General features: G+C 36.6%; 1 protein-coding gene across 1 annotated transcript; it reads left to right on the top strand.

Moving 5' to 3' along the window:
• Positions 1–18,755: 18,755 nt before the first annotated feature.
• LOC129947500 (histidine-rich glycoprotein) lies at positions 18,756–19,731 on the top strand. Its single transcript, XM_056058080.1, has 2 exons — positions 18,756–18,886; positions 19,116–19,731. The coding sequence occupies exons 1-2, from the start codon at positions 18,881–18,883 to the stop codon at positions 19,671–19,673; spliced, it is 564 nt and encodes a 187-aa protein (XP_055914055.1). The 5' UTR covers positions 18,756–18,880; the 3' UTR covers positions 19,674–19,731.
• The last annotated feature ends 772 nt before the right edge of the window (positions 19,732–20,503 follow it).

Genomic DNA, 20,503 nt, shown 5'->3' with positions numbered 1-20,503 from the left:
TGGAGAATTACTTCTTACTAGTCGAACCATTTTGAGCTTTTGGATTATCAAAAAAGTTTTGATGAAGATGAAGTTTGCGTCTCAGTGAAAGAGCAGGGCAAGTGCAGAGAAGGTGAGAGATTGTGTCCTCTTCTTCTTCGTCCATACAGTTCCTGCAGAAGTAACTTGAGGCTACACCAAGTCGTATTGCATGTCCGCCTATAAGACAGTGTCCCGTAAGGACACCTACTAGGGAGCTAATATGAAGTCTGCTTTGAGATAACAAGTCTTTAGAGTGCTTTAGGTGCACTGAAGGCCATATGAGTTGTGTCATTTTTATTTGCTGTCGTTTGTGTGTGTTCCTTGAAGGTCAGCTTCTTATCTTAGTAAATACCTAAATACTTGACAGAGTATATCACAGTTATTTAAGTTAATATTACGTCTGGGTAAAAATTAAAAAAAAATCCTTGGTGAAAGAGATAGCTTCAGTTTTTAATACTCGAAAATAATTTCTAAATCAGTTTGAATAATATTTATTATATTGTCAAATCTTCATCGGAAGAGAAAATATCAATGTCATCTGCATACATACCAAATTCACAATTTGGAAAGCCTGGGAAATCGGAGATAAAGATATTAAACAAAGTTGGGGATAACTATGATCCGTGAGGAACCCCAGCAGGAATGTTTTTGGGACTAAAATTTGGTATTTCAAAATAATCAACATAGACATCAATATCTTCAAAACATTCAAGACATTCAATACTATTTAAAGTTTGGCGCAATTTTTAAAAAAAGAGGCTGGAATGCGACCCACACTGATAACTTCCCATCTCGTCTGTAGATTTGTCTTGCTTAAAAGTTTGTTGGTTTTCGTGTTGGATTAAAGACATTGTCAGTTAAATTATTTTTAAAAATTTTAAAATTACCAAAAATATTTTTCATATAAGGAAATAGTTTAGTTTGAAAATCTAGTTTTGTTAAATAGATTTTTAGTCGAAATCAAATGTTTACCAATTTTAGTACAATTTCTTTAATTTTCACAAGTTGGATGAATGAAATTAATTTGAGAGATATCAAGAACCGAACATCAATTTTTACCAAATTTGAGTAATATTTTTTGAAGATTTATTTTTTTTAATGAAAAAACGGACTTTTGGATATTTATAAAAAAAAAACTAATGAATATCGAAAAAAATATTGTCAGTGAAATAAAGAAGTTTGAAGACATTATTTTTAATTTTTGAAAAGCAAACAAAATATAACAAAAGTTGGTAAAAATTGATTGTCGACTCAAATATTTTTTCAAAAATTGTAGATATTGGCTTAAAACTACTTTTATTTTCAAAAAAATATTGTTGTTAACATTCAGTAAAATTTTGAAAAAAATCGAATTGTTAGTTTTTGTACAAAAAATTAACAAAAGTTGGTAAAAATTCATTTTCGACTCAAATATCTTTTCAAAAATTTTAAATATTATCTTAAAACTAATTTTATCTTATAAGAAATATTGTTTTTAACATTCGATAACATTTTGAAAAAAATAGAATAGACAGTTTTTCTTACAAAAAATAAAACTCAAAAAAAAAAACAATACTAAAACTTATTAAAAATTTACTTTTGACTCAAATAGCTTTTCAAAAATTAAAAATATTGGCTTCAAACTTATTTTATTTCACAGAAAATGTTGTTTTCGATATTCAGTAATTTTTATCTAAAAATCCAACAGTCCGTTTTTCATAAAAAATAATATGCACATTTGGTAAAAATTGATACGAGTACATATAGACAAACTCTTAAGCAAGACAAATCGACAGACGGGATGGGAAGTTATCAGTGTGGGTCGCATTCCAGCCCCTTTGTTTTTTTGGTATGATAGTATTTTCCTTAAAGAACTGTTCTTACACTACGTTTTTTTGAGTAGAAACAATTTTCCAATACAAAATAAAATAAAAATTCCCATCATTAAACTATCGATAACTGTCGTATACATTTTTAATCGAAATGTGCTACACCACAATTTGTTTGACAAGCAAACATTCTCTTTCTTGTGAAGATAAACATGAGCTTAAAATTGTTATTTGACTTCGGCTCTTTTATCACCCTTAATTTTCTTATCCATTAAAATTTGTAGTGTTAACTTGAATTTCTTGAAAGTAATTAATCAAAATAATATTTATTGTTCTAAAATCTAGTACTATCTTTCTAAAAGTCATTTTGAGTATGATAACTATACCACAAATAACTTCGAGTTATATCATCGTTATTTTTTCTTTCAATTCATTTAGCGGTACACAATTACTAAGGTTTATTGGAAAATGCAATTATTATATAATTATCATTGGAAAGTCAACAAAAGCCTCTTAATCCTATTTTTTGTCGTTGGGCATATAATGGCGACCTGAGATCCCACACACGACGCACGTTGATTGCCATTGTAACACGTTTCTTCAATAAGCAAGTACTTTTCAATGGTACATATACCCACATAATATCCATACTCCACTTACTAGCAAAATTATACGTATACCTGGGGGAGTTCCGGAAGACTACACTTGTGATATGTTTGCTCATGAACATGACGTAAATACTCGTGGAGCAATTAGCGCGAAGGGCTAATTCCATCTCGAGATCAAGGCAAGTAGAGTGACTATATAACTTTTTAGACAAACACCATCACATCACACAACATTTGAAGATTTGTGTGGAAATTAACACGACAACTTGGATTTATATTTGGATTCAAAATACACAAAGTTCTCTTGAATAAATGTAACACAGCCGCCGCCCGCCGCCACCGACGACGACGCGCCTGATTGGATGTGACCCTCTTTTATGTGATGTACACGACGATGACGGACGTAATTCATGTGTCCTCTGCTCATTAGGGAATTCTTCTTAATAGGACCGTCAAATTTTTATTGCTATCCAAGGAAATGATAATAAAACAGTTCGCGGTTGATATAACTGCTACCAGCCTACGCCATCCATTTTCATCGGCACTGACACTGACCGGTGCGGCGGCGGCGCGGCGGTCTGCATCTCGTCTCTGGTCTTCTCTAAGATGCAAGAAGTCAGATTCAACTGCGATACATTTGCTCCAATTGAAATTAACACCATGATTCGAATGAGGATGATTTTGTTACTGTTGCTGTGCACCGGGATGTACTTTGTTTGATATAGAATTATCTCAGCGCAGAAGTGCACCTGGGCAGGGACACCGTGTATAAGCTCTTGAGATACGAGATACAAAGTTACAAGAAAAAAATATAATTTTAATGGCATTGTTTCACTGATCGGTGTGTTTGTGTTTGTAGTTCTTGGATTGGACAACCGACGGCCCACACCGCTGCGCCGACGCTGCCACCATGCATAGAACATTCATCGACCACCAAGTACGCGCGGACGACACTAATTCGTTTGAAAACCACTCCAAATCCAGCGACGTGTTTCACTTTTACACGTTACGTGCGTGGCCTGTGTTCTGATGGGCAGGTCCTCCCTGGATTCTTGGAGCTGAGATTGAATTGGTAATGATGACGATGCTGCACCACAGCCACCACCACCCGCCGCTGCCGAACGGCCATAGCGTCAGAACTGTTTACTTATGATCTTGACATGGTCTCGAGAGATGCACTTTACTTTGTGGCCGCATAAGTTTTAGTATTTGTATATTGTTTCGATGTGATGAAGCCGACATTTAGTGATTTTTTTTTGTATTTGTGGGGCGTTCAAGCAGCTGCGGGAGTCTTGAAGAGTCTTCAAAGTGGAGATGCAAATCATGATGGAGGTTTTGAAGAATTCCTTGAATCATATACCATCATCAGCAGCAGCAAGTGAATTCGAGATATGCGCTTTAAAAGTGCGCGCCATGTTGTTACTGGTATATGGTTGGTCTTATTTATCTTTTATGTTAATTATGCAGCGGGCGCGCAACACTTGACAGACGGCGGATTCACTGAATTCTCTTCTTCATAAAGAGTGCTCGAGAGATGAGTGCACTTTGAGTGCCGTAAATTGCACATTATGCAGATTTTGAAATTAGTCTTACCCCTGAATATGGCTTAATGTGAGGCGCGGCATTGTTGCTGTTCATTTTGTTGAATATTGGTGATGTCGAAAACGCAGGCGCACACAATAATTAAGGAAGCAATTTCGACACTGCACCGGCCTCTGCCACCATCATAGTCATTTAATGTAACAGTAGCGCAAGCGCAGTATATTAGAGGTGGGATAATGATGATATGCGGAAAATTGGTTTAAGTTCTATGGCACAAGTAAGTCGTCTCAGTAATGTAAGACAAAGTAAATTAGAGGGTTGAGGGTAAAATAAATAAGTGATCTAAATAGAACTCTTTTAGGCAGGGTCTGTGGTGTTTCTTTGAAGTGCCAGTAGCACGCGAAGATTATACATCAAAAATCGGTCATAGACCTTGAAGGTTAAACAGTTTTAATATTATTCATGTGGATATTATCATTTGTGGATATATTCGTAATAAAAAACTAGATACATCTTAATCTATTAACAAAAATTGATTTTTTCTGGCTGCAATTCAAAAATTGTCTACAATACCTCAAATTTATATTGTTGGTTGGTTTAGGAATATCTCGTACTGTATTGACCATTTTATATACAAAATTTTTGAAACTCCTAATAGAATAATAAGAACCGTACATAACGTAGGTTTTAAACTAAAAGTAAAAAGGAGCAAAATTTCAGTGTTAGAAAATGATATTGGATAAGCCTTTTATCTCTACAGCGAAATTGAAAAAAAAAGTTTTATACTTTCATAATTGTTGACAAAACAAAACTTTATAAAAAACAATACTCATGTATCTTTTACATATGCCAAAAATTGAATGAAAATAAAAACTTTGTGTGTTAAACAAAAATTGTTTTGAGTTAAAAAGATTTTAGTAGAATCTCGAATATAAATGGAATCACTTAAACAAGTATCAGCGTTTTTTTTAAAGTAACACTAAAAAAGGACTTTTAAAAATTATGTACAAAGCTTATTTACAATCTTTTGTGAGTCGATTAGTCTCCTGAAATAATAAACTTTACTTAACTTTTATAGTTATACTATAAATCAAGTAGGCCTGAAGGGTAAACTGATGGGCATTCCTAGAAGCGCGGGCATTACGGATAATTGTTTAAGGGGAGGAATGCAACTGGCTATTTCACTAGAGCATAGTCCATTAAAATAACGGTAAAAAACGATAAGACAAGAAACCTTGCGTCGATGTTCGAGTGACGTAGACGAGTTGATGATGTTAATGTCACTAATCATTTAAAAGCTCTTCATTGAATACTGTCCAAGAGACTTAAATAAGTTTCTGGAGCATCAGCCCAGAGACGAGAGTTATGTTCAAGTTTCATACGTATATAGGTCAGATGAAGAGACAAATTTCGTGCAACGTCAAAACCTAGACATCTTGCTGCATTTTTGGCAACATCACGTACGACGTGATCGCTTCACAAAAGATGGTTGCTTATGCACATTCCGAGGTTGTCGAGATTTTCCGTTTCTTTGATGCAAGTGCCACTCATAGATGGTGGCAAAGAGGGTTTATCTCGGTTTAACGATATAGCATTGCGTCTTCGAAGCATTAAATTCCACACGATATTTTATTCCCCATTGTGCAATGCTGTGTATGTCGGAATTTCATGTGCTAACCGTATTTTGGCGGTGCAGTTCCACATCCGAAGAATAGGGTTGTGTATGTAAACGAATATGAAAAGCTAAGAGTACTATCGTCAACGAAAGAATTAAAAGTACCAGACAGGAGATCATTTATAAAAATGAGGAAGAGTGTTGGAGATAAAACGGAACCTTGGGGCACACCAGCATTTATTGTATGAGTTTCAGACTTTAATCCTTCGAAATCAACTTTCTAATCCAACGAAGAAGAGATTTGTCAAACCGAAAGCACGAATTTTCGATAAGAGAGCAAGATGCCAGACTTTATCAAATGCTTTTGAAATATCAAGCGCAAAAATCTTAATTTCTCCAAAACGATGTAAAGATCTGTTCCACTGTTTAGTGAGATGAACCATGAGATCACCAGTGAACCTATTGCTACGAAAGCCGTATTGCAGGTCATTAAGAAGCTTCCGTTCCTGAAGATATTTCTTAAGCTGATTATTAATCAGCATTTCCATGACTATAGAAAGAAGGGACGCTAGTGCTATCTTTCGTTAATTTGTGGGAGAAGAAGATTCGCTTTTTTTAGGATTGGCTGAACAAATGCAGTTTTCCAACTACTCGGAACGAGCCCAGAAGAATAGGGTAGATGGAAAAGCTTACGCAGTGGTTTTGCTAGCGTGGAAGAACACCTCTTCAGAATAATAGATACCATCTGGGCCAGCGGATTTATGTATGTTGAGATCTTTAAGACCTCTCGCCACAGTACAAGTACGAAAAAAGATTGGTTCCATAGAATAATTTACGCATCTAAGAACTGGGGGAGTCATGACACTATCTGGTTAGGTGGAATTTTCGGCGAACTGCCTTGCAAATAATTTAGTTTTATCAATAGAGCTAACTAAAGGAGTGTCATTGACAACAAACGTAGAAACCGAAAAAGAGGAAGAATTCCTCATCTTTTTTACAAATGACCGAAAGTTCTTACTACCTTTGGGACATTGCAGTATTTTTGCCGTAATTTTTGGTCATGTAAAAATTTGGTTCTTCGAATATAGGCGTTTGCAAGCAGTTTCTCAGTTGGGTTGGCTTTAAAACACCGGAAGCTCACCTCTTTCTTCTTGATAACCTTTTTGCTTTAATACTTTTAACCCTATTCGGGAAAAAGGTTTTCATTCCTTGATGAATCATACTAGAAATCATTTCTTGCACTGGAGTCTATGTCGCTAACGAGGAAGCATAGCGACCAGTTAAAGATCCTGAAGAAATTATTGAGAGCCCTTTGGAGCTCTTTCTTTAATTGGATTTATTTGACATGAAAATTAGCAGATATGACACTGTGGTGCGATGTGCCAAGAGGCGTCAATATTCTGATTGTGTATTTATAAGGATCAGAAGTGGGAAATAAGTCAAGTGTATTTTCCTGTTTTTTGTTTCAATTTTTTTTTCAATTTTTTACAAAACAAAAATTGTGCGATGACTTTTGTTATTTTTAGTCTTAAAAATTTTTTAAAAAAACTTTTAACGCGAATCAGCTTCAATCATCATTTTTCCAGTTTTAGCTCAATCGACCCAATGGTTGTGGCTGTAGGGACGATTTCAGGTTTGAACTCAATCGATCTAATGGTAGTGCGTTTAAGGACGAGGACAGTCAGACAGATGGACGGACGTATCGGGGTACACATGTTTTTGGACTTCTCTACCGTCGCAGTAACACTTGCCATATGGTACCAATATGTTACAAGTCGTATTGGTATATTCAAAGTACCTACTTTAAAAATATTTCAAAGAACTATATTAGACAATTTTGTATGCGCACTTTCTGACACTGTAGTACTCGTGGCATGATTGTTAGTGCGTTGGAATGTCATGCCAGTGGTCTTGGGTTCGATCCCTGCCTGCGCCACCTAAAGTTAATTCACGAGTACTGCCTCTTGCGAGGGATTGACAAATTCTCCAAGAGTAATTCTTGTCATAAAAAAGTGCTTTCTCAAATTAGCCGTTATGATTCCCCATATAAAATGTTGGTCCCCTCCATCCCTGCAATTACTCGCACACAGGAATGGTTAAGAGTTGTAAGTCACTAGGCCCTGGTTCTCTACTGACTGTTGGGCCACCTAATTTATTTTACTTTCTGATATTATTGAAACGACTTTTGTTTTTAAGCCTTTTAAATAAACAGTATTTTCCGACTTTAATAAACAAATTAAATCAATCATCATTTAATGATTTTTAAATACATAAATAAGGATATTTATGACCGAACGTTATTATGGGAACGGATCTAAGTACGCATTTTTGCTTTTTTTAGAATATTTTTTTAACAATGTTTAATGTTTTTTGAAAAAAAAAAACATTTTGAAAAATAAGAATTTTGAAATACAGAATTTTGTTAAAACACAATTTCGTAATACAGAAATTGTAAGAGGTTAAAAATTAAGCTTAACTCTTCAAACTTCGAAGAAATATTATTATTGGTATAATATGCCAAAGATGGAAGGCCATCACTGTGTCTCAAACATTCAATAATAGATATAATAACTTCAAGTTTCTGTTCATAATGGAAATTCAGTATTATAATAGCCTTGATCCATCCATCTTGCATTTTATTTTAAATCTACCAGCAATCATTAACTTTCTCTTTCGACATTTTCCCACACTTTCACTTAATTTAATTGTCAATAAATTACAACCCTTTCCATTTGGTTTGATCCTTCATTTGTAAAAATAAATAAATTATAAATAAACATATGTATGTATTCCGATACCTCATCATCAGTTCAATTTAATAGTGCAACAAATTAATTTTCAAATTAGATTATATAGATACATACGTGTTTCTGGTACCAGAGATTGCAATCTTGCTGTGGTCCAGTTAACTACGTCACTGATCCTGCTTAGAGCAAAACGAAACAAATTAATTTCCAATTTAATAATCCCTCTTTCTCTCTATATCGTTCCTAGGTAAATTATGTCATTAAAGTTTTTGTTTGTCTTGTTTTTCTTTCAAGTCCAATGCATTTAGGAGGCCTTTTCCCAACAAAGTTGTGTCCCACTTGCATTAGATTGGCTTGGGTTTGGCGTGGCACTCTTCGATGGTAAATTGTCTCCATCCGGCGACGCAAACCAGACACATTCATTGGTTGGCTTGAACTTCCGCTTCTTGTGGCACACTCAATTACCAGTGACTGGCGGGTCATATCCCCATCAGCAGCCAACCTAACCCAACCAAACCAAACCACTGATGGTTTTATGGCTGATGGGATTGCGACTGGGAGGAAAAATTATGTTTATATCCACCTACTGCAATTTTCCATTGCCGCTATTCATTTCCTGTCACCTCGAAACCATCATTGGTTTCGGCTTCGGCCTTCCCATGGATATCACGGCGGCAGCACAGCGCAATGTATATAGCTATCAGCTCAATGGTGCAATTACCCCACTATACCGAACCCGACCATCACACTGAGCCAGACGGATGCTGTGCAAAATTAGTTCCCACATGACCACTGGGATTATGCATCAGCAAAAGCAACGGCAGCATCAGTACAAGAACTCCCCCCGAAAACTGAACCCCCAACTATTGCATTCATGCGATAATGATGATTGCACGTAAATTATTATGATGATCATCGACCAGCAGAAGCTTCAGCATCAGCATCAGCATCGGAAAGGTAGAAAAAGGTAGGTATATTTTTATTTCTGCAAACAGGCTAAAGTAGAGGAAGTTCCACCACCCCACCACATTTCCACCATTAAACATCACCAAGAATCTCCTGCTTTGGTGTAAAAATTCGGAAACGAAACACCAAAAGTCATGCAGTGCTGGATCAATTTTTATGAATGAATCTTCTATGCGCCGAGCTCAGTTCAGCGCTCAGGAACCGGTGTGTTTGTATAATATGCTTCCAGTGATGGTTGGTTATTCTTGGTCTCAATGAAGTTCAATTGCCCTTGCGGCGGCCGGCACGGCGCGGCGGCGCGGTGGCCAAGGAGTATATTCTTCTCTGGAAGCCAAAGTTTGTGTGTTGGCTGTGAGAGATGCCACCTGCACTACTTATGAATAGAATATCCTCCTTGAGGTGGGTGAATGGAAGCAAAATAATGTAGTTGTTCCTTCTTTTTTGCTTGATGCGGTGGATGACCGGTGCGGTACGGTGGTGGTTATAGCTTGGTGTTGTATAGTATATTTTTGGAAGAATATAAAAGTTTCGTATGGACATGAATGTCTAATGTTATACCGATAAGATGCTGGTGTATGTTAATAAGTGCGTTGAAGAAGACTTTGCTGATAGGGGAATTTAACCAGTGGCATAAGTCAATTTAGGACCCTTTTAAAACCTGGTCTTTAATTCTGGGTATTTCATAACCTGTATTTTTTGAACCTCGGTTATTTTTATATTTAAATATTTTTTTATCTTGTTTATCTCTATTTTAGGACCCAGTTAAAACCTGGTTTCTAACCCTGGTTTTTTCATAACCTGTGTTTCATTTAACCTCGATTATTTTTTAAATTGGGATATTTTTTATCTTACTTATCTCTTATTTTTAACTTGGTTCTTATGCTCCAAGAGTGATTCTTGTCATGAAAAGTGCTTTCTTAAATAAGCCGTTCAGAATCGGTTAAAACTCTAGGTCCCCTCCATGCCTGATAACATTACTTACTAATGGTTGCGAGTTGTAAGTCATAAGGCCCTAGTTCCCAACGGACTGTTGCACCACTTAAATAAAATTATTATTTTATAACCTGGGATATTTTAAAACCTTGGTTATTTCTTAACCTCAATTTTCAAACATAGCGTTATTTTTAACCAGACAGGATGATCCATTCAACATAGATGACGAAAGCCACCAATCCCGTCCTCCACAACTTAGACGAAGTAAACATTGTCATATCTAAGTTGAAGTCTAATAAAGCCGCTGGAGCATATGGCTTGAATGCCGAGCTCTTCAAAGCATCTGAAAATAATTTGGTTAGGAGCATCCATCAACTTATTTGTAAGATATGGTTGGGCGCAAGCAGCCCGAAGAATGGAACCTTAGTATGGTTTGTCCGATTCTGAAAAAAGTGGTCCCTCTGAACTGCACCAACTATAGTGGAATCAGTCTACTCAACATCGCTTACAAAATCTTCTCTGCCATAATATGTGAATGTTTAAAGCCCAATCGTCAACAACCTTATAGGTCCTTATCAGTGTGGTTTTATACCAGGAAATTCCACAGTCGATCAATTATTCACATTACACCAGATCCTGGAAAAGACCCAAGAACACCAAATCGACACCCACCATCTTTTCATCGATTTTAAAGCCGCATATGACACCATCTACAGGGACGAGCTGTATAGAGCCATGTCTAGTTTGCCAAATTTGTCTGTTTGTTCAGGATGACCATGGACGATTCACGCTGCTCCATAAAGGTTGGAAACAACTTAACAGAACCTTTCGATGTCAAAAAAGGTTATAGACAAGGTGATGCGCTGTCACGCAATTTTTGTAACATCGTGCTTAAAAGAACAACAACACAACAGTCAACACTAGAGGCACTATCTTTCAAAAGTCTGTCTAATTACTTGCATATGCTGATGACATTGACATAATTGGAGGAACTCAGCGTGCTGGGGGGGGGGGGGGGGCGTTGCTTATGTGAGTACATACAAAGTACATGCTGTGGTCAAGAAAGGACATACCACACCGACGTCTTGGTCAAAACGTCACCATCGACAGACGTAACTTTGAGATAGTCAAGGGCTTCGTCTACCTAGGCTCCGCTGTAAACGCAAAAGACAACACCAGGGCTGAAATCAAACGAAGTATAAGTGTTGCTAACTGCTGTTTCTTTGGGCTAAGAAAGCAATCGAGTGAAAAATTCCTCTCTCCAAGGACCAAAGTGTCGATGAAAGCACCTTGGGTCGGTTCGAGAGAAAAGTTCTTCGTGTGATCTACGGTCCCGTATGCATCGAAGGGGAGTGTAGGAGAAGATGGAACGGCCAGCTGTCCGGGCTGTACAGCGACGGAAACTTAGCCAGAAGCGTCCATCAACTAAGAAGGCTGGGTTACGTATAGCGCAAGGAAACCAATGCTCCGGCCCGGAAAGACTTCGAATCCACAACTACAGGACAGCGCAGTAGAGAAAGACCGCGGATCAGGTGGCGCGTACAAGTGGAAGGTGACCTCACCCAACTTGGAGCGCGAAACTGAAGGCATCTAGCTAGGGACCGAGCTAGGAAAGTTGTTGGCTGAGGCCCTAGTTCACACAGGACTGTAGCGCCACCTTAAGTAAGTAAGTAAGTTATTTTTCATTTATGTTTTTTTCTAACATGGATTATTTTTTAATCCTGGGTATCTTGAAAACTGATTTTTTTCATATCCTTAGTTATTTTAAGCATGACTATTTTTTTATAATCTGCTATATTTTTTAACCTTAGTTGTTTTACAAACTAGGTTAATTTTATAACTTTGGTATTTTGTTAATATTGGTTATTTCTTAACATTGTTTGTTTCACAACCTTATTTTCATCCCTGATTATTTTTAGCTTTGGGTATTTTGTAACATGGAACATGTTGATATTAATTAAGCTCAGTTTCGTTATCAGCTGTTTTAATTTTAAACCTGAGATATTTTATAACTTGGTTTTAAACACAGTTTATTTTATGAACGGTTTTTTTTATAACCATTTTATTATTTTAACCTGTAAAAGAAATGTCTTTCTTTTACTTGTAGTTTTTAAATTTGGTCGTTTTCTTCTTTCCATGTTTCTAGTTTTTTAACTAGTAGTTCTTGAAAAGTCCGGTTTGCTAAAAACACAATATATAACATAGAAACCATTGTTCTCGTATTCAAATGTTTGCTCTATTCTTTTAGATTTGAATCTATGTTAAAATAAAATTAGAAAAGCAATAAATAAATAATTTAAAATAATGGTGAAATTCACCATATTTAAATTCAATGATGTTCTGGCTGGATATTTTGGTGCCGATGCAGCAAGCAATCGTGATGGCTTCCCTTCAGCCTACGCCTTATTGGGTTAATTTTTTAACAATCTCCTCTGGGAATTGCGGAGGACTAAACGCCTCCTGCTGCTGCTGTTGCTTCTGCTGCTGGTTCTAAAATATAACTTTCTGGACGACGAACGTACGACGGACGACGATAATGCGCCGACCAAACGTTTTCTTTGCTGCTGTTGGCTTGCCATTGCCATGAGTTGATGTCGATGATGATGATGATGCCTGTGCAACGTATGCCGTAATTTACTAAATTACATATTTTGCGGAGGACTTTCGGTCGAGTTGTTATCGATGAGGCGGCACGCAAATTTTCTTCCTTCCTACACCCAACGCATTGGATTCTTTTTAAAGTTGTTTTTCAGAGTGTGTGTGTTTGAGTTTTTTCTTTTTCTTGTTTTTGAAATTGAGCTGGACTATCAATAGCCTAACTCTATAGAGCGTATTTATTACGAGCATCATATTACTTCAGGAGTAATATTTGTATCCGTGCCGGGCGTTGCGTCTTCTTCGTCATCGGTGATGCAGTTTGGTCACCTCGCACTACCACTAGCATCTGTACCTGCTTCTTTTTCGCCATCCGCATCTTCATCTTCATTATTGTGGGCAGCAATTTGACAATGAAGACAAAGCTGCCAGTGGCATCTAAAAGCCAATGATGATCAGCATCATTATGACGATGGATACCAGTATTTTAGCCACCGACAGACCGATCGTATACTGGATGTTAGCCCGAGGGAGTTTATGAGTGTCTTTGAACTTTTAGTTTATCATTCTTTAACAACAACAATAGACTTTGGGCTACCAGCAAACGCAATATTATTTATTGCTATCAGAATATGTACATTTAGTATATTTTGCTGTAAATATTGGCGGCATCACCAGAAGACCATTCATTTTAATGGATTCCCTCACCTTCACGTCTTTAGGCAATTATATTTTTTTTAAATGAATTTTTGTATACAGTAATTAACGGTTATTTTGAAAAGCAGTTCTTAATAATGAATCTTGAATTCCTCGCATGCTGAAGTACCTCGTGAAAAAAAAATTAAATTATGTCCTACCATCACGCTACGGATGATACGGATCTAAACTAAATCCCGAAAAATTATAGGCAAATATTTCATGATTTTTGTGTTTCTCGTGTCATTGCAAGTCATTGGGAGGAGAAATAGTTCGAAGAAGACTTCACGAGCATAAATTGCCCCATAGGGCGTGTAACCATAACTTTGTTATTTCCCTTCAAATATACAATTTCCCTAAAATGGCTCTCATATGAGAACAAAGCTACATGGTCAATAAAAGTAGTAGCCAGAGGTGTTCATTCCTCGTGCTCTCCCGAGGAAGTATTAGAAGATCTTGTACAAAAAGGTTTCCAAGTACTTGATGTAGTCAATCTATTTAAGAATGAGACAATTAAAAACTCCTCTGGAGAATCGATCACAAGTAAGAGGTTACTACCTTTATTCATGCTTACTTTTGACAGCAAAACAAAGTTTCGAGGAGGAAGTAAGATCAATCTTGGGCATAGCTGTTAAAATTGAACCACTCCGAAAATCTAAACTTGTTCCGCAGTGCAAACGTTGCCAAGTTTTTGTCATGTGTAAAGTGCGAAGGAAACATGCAACTATAAATTGTCCTTTAAGCAAAGATCGGAAAGCTATAGATGCTGTCCAGTTGCTAAAAAATTTCAGAAGCAAAAATACATCTGCTAGAGACAAACCCAGAAACACAGTAACAACCGATACCGAAAAAGGCCGTTCAAAGTAAAAGCGATTAAAAGAAATCCTATTCTCAGATTGTTAAAAATGTGCGGTAGAATTAAGAGACTTCCATAAATGAAATGCTACAACTTATTCTTCAAAGAATTGAATATCAAACTGCTGAGCTCTTAAGAAACAATGATGGACAGAACACTTAAAATCGCTACATAGAATGCAAACGGTCTTATTCAACATTCATCCGAATTCAAAATCTTTTTAGATCTAAAACTTATCGATATTTGCCTGGTGTCTGAAACTCATTTCTCCAATAGGCAAAGTCTAGATAATGTAATAGAAAACTATTCATGTTACCACGCTCCACATCCAGCTGCCAAGGCAAGAGGCGGATCGGCGATTCTTATAAAAGAAAGCTTAAAAAATTATGAAGTAACCAAGTTTACTAGTGAAAATATGCAAGTAACAACTATTAGTATTAATATGAAAAAGAAAGAGTTTAAAATAGCAGTTATATACTGCCCACCAAGGCGCTCCCCGACAGTAGATGACTATACAGATCTATTTAATCTTCTTGGGCATAACTTTCTTGTTCGTGGAGACCTCAATTTGAAACACACCCATTGGTATTCAAGACATATATCAACAAAAGGCAAAAGACTTTTCTAAGCAGGGCGTAAATACAATTGCGAATTCTTTTCCTCCAGGTCACCAACTTACTGGCCTTCCGACACTAACAAAATACTAGACCTTATTGACTTTTTCGTAACTAAAGGAATCAAACGAAATCACATTAGTGTCGAAGGTAATTATGGCCTGTCATCAGATCATACTCCAGTGATTCTATCACTAAGTGAATCGGAAGTAATAGAAAAAAGTAATCTAAAGCTTGTAAATAAGAAAACTAACTGGAATGATTTTAGAGAAAGGCCTTCAAGTTTTAAAAATTTAAGATCTCCCATGGATACAATCGAGCAAATTGACCATGAAGTGGAACAATTTATTGCTGATGTGCAATAAGCCGCTGAAGAAAGTACTCCAACATTTTGTAATAGAAGACAAAATGAAATAAAATATCCCTTAGAGATAAGAGAGTTGATAATGGAGAAAAGAAGAGCTCGAAGTAAATGGCAAAATACTAGATTTCCAGATGATAAAACAACGTTTAACCGTACAGCAATCTTAAAAAACAAATTTATAAATTCAAAAATGATTCACTCAGTACCTACATTCCTATGGTAAGCAGCCAAGCGCCTGAAAAGACCACAGTTACAAAACTCACCCTTGAAATCTCAAGTTGGAAATGGATCGGTACCGAAAGAAAAAGCTAACCTTTTCACTGAACATCTTGTGAATGTTTTTAAACCATACTCATCAAACGCTTAGCTTACAGTTTGTTGATAAGATAGATGAAAGTGAAATACCAATTGTAAGACTTAAAGAAATAAAAAGTTTTTGTTTACATCAACCATGAAATACAAAATCACCAGGTTACGATCTAATTACTGCTTAGGTTATGAAAGAAATGCTATTGAAAGCCTTCATCAAACTCCAATATATAATAAAAGCATGCCTTAAGCACCGGTATGTCCCACACCATTAGAAAATTGCTGAAGTAATTGTCATACCAAAGCAACGTAAACCACTAACAGAAGTGACGGCTTACAGACCAATATCACTTATACCAATTATGGCAAAAGTTTTTAAAAAACTGCTTCTGAAGAGACTTAGCAAAATCATAGAAGAAAGAAGGTTAATCCCAAACCATCAGTTTGGCTTTAGAAATAAACAGCCCACGATAGACCAAGTTCATGGAATACCGGATGTAATAGAAAAAGCATTAGAAGAAAAATAAGTATGTTCATTTATTTTCTTAGATGTTGCTCATGCTTTTGACAAGGTTTGGCATGAGGGACTTGAGTACAAATTCCAAAGGGCAGTACTTTGAAATATTAAAATCGTACATCTCAGACCGATTGTTTAGAAAAAAGTACGATCAAGAATACTCGGAATTGAAGATAATAGAAGCTGGGGTACCACAAGAGAGTGTCCTAGGTCCTACCCTGTATTTACTATCCACAAGAGATATTCCAGTTGGTAATCACACCATAATGGCTACTTTTGCAGATGGTACCGCAATTTTGGTACCCGAAAAATGTGTCTCTAAGGCAGCAGTAAAACTACAAAATGCCGTCGACACAGTGATAGCTTGGACCGAAAAATGGCGTATCCAACTCAATGAAACAAAATCTTCACATATAAACTTTACAAATAAAAAGATAAACAATATTCCAATAATCATTAATAATCAAGTTGTAGCTTACACCAATACGGCCAAATACCTTGGAATGACTTTGGATGCAAAGCTAAAGTGGAAATAGCACATCAAAAAGAAAAGAGAAGAACTAAACTTAAAATATAGAAAAATGTACTGGTTACTTGGTAACAACTTTGATTTATCAATCCAAAGCAAAATAATGGTATATAATCAAGTACTAAAGCATGTTTGGACCTATGGGGCTGTACAAAGAAAACAAATACCGAAATAATCCGAAAATTCCAAAACAAAGCCCTTCGTGGAATAGTTAATGCACTTGGTACATAAGAAATAACGATCTACATCGTGACTTACAAATAGAAATGGTTACAGAAGTTGTTAAAAAATACGCTGTATCGCACAACCAGAGACTGCACAGTCATACTAATTCTGAAATAAAGTCCGTTTTGAATGTAAGAAACCATGTTCGGAGATTAAGAAGAACCAAGCCTCATGAGCTTATGGTCTAAAAAAGCACAAGGGAAAGTATTAAAAGTTTAAGCTTCCCCCCAAAGTTATTGTACAAAGTTGAGAAAGAAAAATCGGAACTCGATCCTTCAAGATGGGTCCTGATGAAGAGGTGGTTTTAGTGGTTAAGAGTCCCACACTACTTGGTGTCGAATACTGCCAAGTGTCTTTTGAAGATTTCCCCCTGTCAAAGAAAAACAAATATTTCCCTTTGAACAATTTGGATCTGTAGCTTCGGGTATCATAACAGCCAGAATCTCACGATGCAGATTATTCATGTTTTAAAAAATAGAATCGATAAACTAGATATTGAATCAAATCTAAAAAACTTGAATTTTCGGGCGATTTAATATTTTCGATATAAAATTCTTACCAAAGACTTTGTTTTCCCTCAAAATCTACTTCGGAACAAGAGATCTGTCTCAGTCAACAAACTTGAAGTAAATGTTTTCACTTTCAGCACTCCAACAATAAACATCAATTACCAACTCTATAATAACCTCTGACAAAAACGGAAAACCCTCTCAAAAAAACCAAACCTCTTACATCAAAATTGCCTCTTGACATAGTAAATCTTTGGAACTATTAATTTTGACTTAATTAATAGCCGTCTCTAGTTCAAGCGAACTTATTGAACCTGTGCCCGGAATACCGAATAAGCATACCGCAACATCACCGACGACCAACGTACAATTAACTCACTGCAGCTTATATCAGTTTGTGTCTTATAATCAATTATTTCACACCACAATGCGTGGGCACGTAATTTGTCGCGTCGTTGTCGTCGTGTCGTCGTGGTCGTTGTCTTCAAGTTAACGCGTGGTATTATCATCCAGCAAATTTGTCCAACATCGGTTACCAGTGATGCATGTCAATGAGGTATGCGCTATGCGCGCCCTAACACCATGTCGCTCGTTATGTAATTATAAATGAGCAATAGAATTGAAAGAGGGTGCCTTGCTTCGTCGTTGTACTAAACGGCGATATGCCATTGCCTATGCCACATCATCAACAAAAAGGGCACGTCCACACTTTGGCAATTTGACTAACGAAAGTGAAACCGTAGCAACGAGACTAGCGTAGACGCGACCATCACGATCGAACGTAAGGGCCTTGTGTGCGTGACTGCGCAGACGGGCCAGCAGTAGCAATTTGGGCCACTAGCACGCACAAAAGGTAAGGTAAGTTATAGTGTTTGGCAAGAGTTTTGCCAATTATGGCATTAGATGAGCAATAGCACGATCACACTCTCGATTAAAAACCCGCCTTGGCATTCGTTCAATAAACTCAGACCATTGTCAAACGAACCTCTATTTACATGCAGAATTCTACGTGACACCTGCAAGTGGAAAGGAAAAATCAAACTTCCGCCAGAAGGCGGTAACGTCTCTTAATCAAACTATGTCGATTATTATTCTCCATTCGATTGTATCGTAACTTTTAGGCTGTGAATTCGAAATTCATCACTTTCGTTTATTGTTCCAGTGGGTTTTTTCTTCTTCTGCTTCTTCTTCCACTTTGACTTAGCTTTAACTTTTCGATTGCGAAAATGCAAGTGTTTGACAATTTCGTTGGACAATTATAATCAAAGTGTGTGAAGTGTTATTTTTTTCGATTAGGTTAGTATAAAAGCTGATTGTGAATTTGAGTAAGGTATCAGTTGAGCTTGCTCAGTTAAACAAGAAGCCAGTCTTCCAGTTACCTTTTTTATAATTTTTAAACTTTTTCCTAAGTTTTTAATCTTTAATAATGAAGGTTAGTTTGACAGTTCTTAACAAATTTCATTCGGATTTTCGAACATTTCAAAATTTTGTTTACTTCGAACCTCATTGTTAATTCGAAAAATCATCTAAATTCGAAATAATTTAAAAGTTTCAAGAAAATTCTGTAAATCATCGGAATACATTTCATTTCGAAAATTCGCCTAACTTCGAAAACATTTTAATTCTAGTTTTCTTTTCCTTACATCTTTCTTTCTATATAGACCTTCATCTGCCTTCTCGCCCTCGCCTTCACTGTAGAGGCTGGACTCCTTGGACATGGTCATGGACATGGACACATCGACGAATATTCAGCACATTATGATGCTGGACACCATCATAGCGATGTTCATATAGCCCAATCACCTGCCATTGTTATCGAAGAGAATGGAGTATCGATTGCTGCCGCTACCGCTGATGTCCATCATGCCGATGTGCATCATCATGACTTGCCAGCCGCCAAGATTGTCCATCATGAACCTATTCATCAGGTTGAACCAGTCCACCATGTAACCAAGGTTGTGCACCATGAACCCCATCACTTCTTGCACTACACCAAGCCCGTTGTCGATCATCATTACCAGCGTGAAGTTGCCTACACTCATGTGCACAGTGCCCCATTGGTGATTGCTGATGGTCTGCATCATTCTCATGCTCATTCCCATCATGCCGATTTGTACGCCCATGGAGGATCCCACCTGGCCTACTACTCATCTTTGGGCAAGCACTTGCACCACTACGCCCCCTACAGCAAGTTGAGGGTCATCGAGAAGCATTATTAAAAGATTAGATTAGGAAGACAAAGAATTGAATAAATTAAGTTTTTAATTTTAATTGAAATGCAATGTTTTTTATTCTCCTCCTCTCCTCGCCTTTTCTGATTGACCTCTCCCCTTACTCATCTTCGTTTATGAAACCAACAAAATTAAAAAAAAGGAGAGAAATGGAAAGTATCCTTAATTGGACAGAACATAAACATATCAACTTCAAAAATGAAGAACAAAACAATTCCACATGAAACATAAATTTACCAGAAAAAAAGAAGGTGAGCAAAGGGGCATTGCGGGTATAACAATCCTTAACTAAATAACTGCACTTAATTGTTAATGGGTTTTTGGGTTTTTGAATTCTTGCAAGCTTAGAGCTCTTGCTGTGTGGGAATTTATTGCGCGATTGATGGCAGAGGGTAGATAAGGGATGTGCCTTTTGGGCACGATAATATTTATTTATGCCTTTGGCAAGGTGCATAATCCTCATCTCATTTAAACGTGTACATTAATGTGTGGATAATCTTCCTCATACACAAGACTTTAAGTAAGTTGTAAGAAGTGTAACGAAATTAATTTGTTACTCACATACAGGAGCATGATGGGTTTTCAATTATTTGTATATTGAAGGTGCGATTGCGAGGGTCTGAAAGCTGAAATTGGGGATCATGAGAGTTTTAGCGTTCTTCAATTATCTCTTATGCGGGTAAAGGTTGAATGTAGGTATGATGAAAGTCAATTTTGGTAATTCTTGTTGTTTTTCTTACTTAACAGGTCTTGACTTTGAGAATTTTTGCCACCAAGGTGTGTTTTATAACTCGATAAAAATTTGATAATAAATTTAA

The sequence above is a fragment of the Eupeodes corollae genome, chromosome 2 (genome assembly GCF_945859685.1).
Source record: "Eupeodes corollae chromosome 2, idEupCoro1.1, whole genome shotgun sequence".
NCBI classification, from domain to species: Eukaryota; Metazoa; Arthropoda; class Insecta; order Diptera; family Syrphidae; genus Eupeodes; species Eupeodes corollae.
This window is presented reverse-complemented; position numbering and strand designations above follow the sequence as displayed.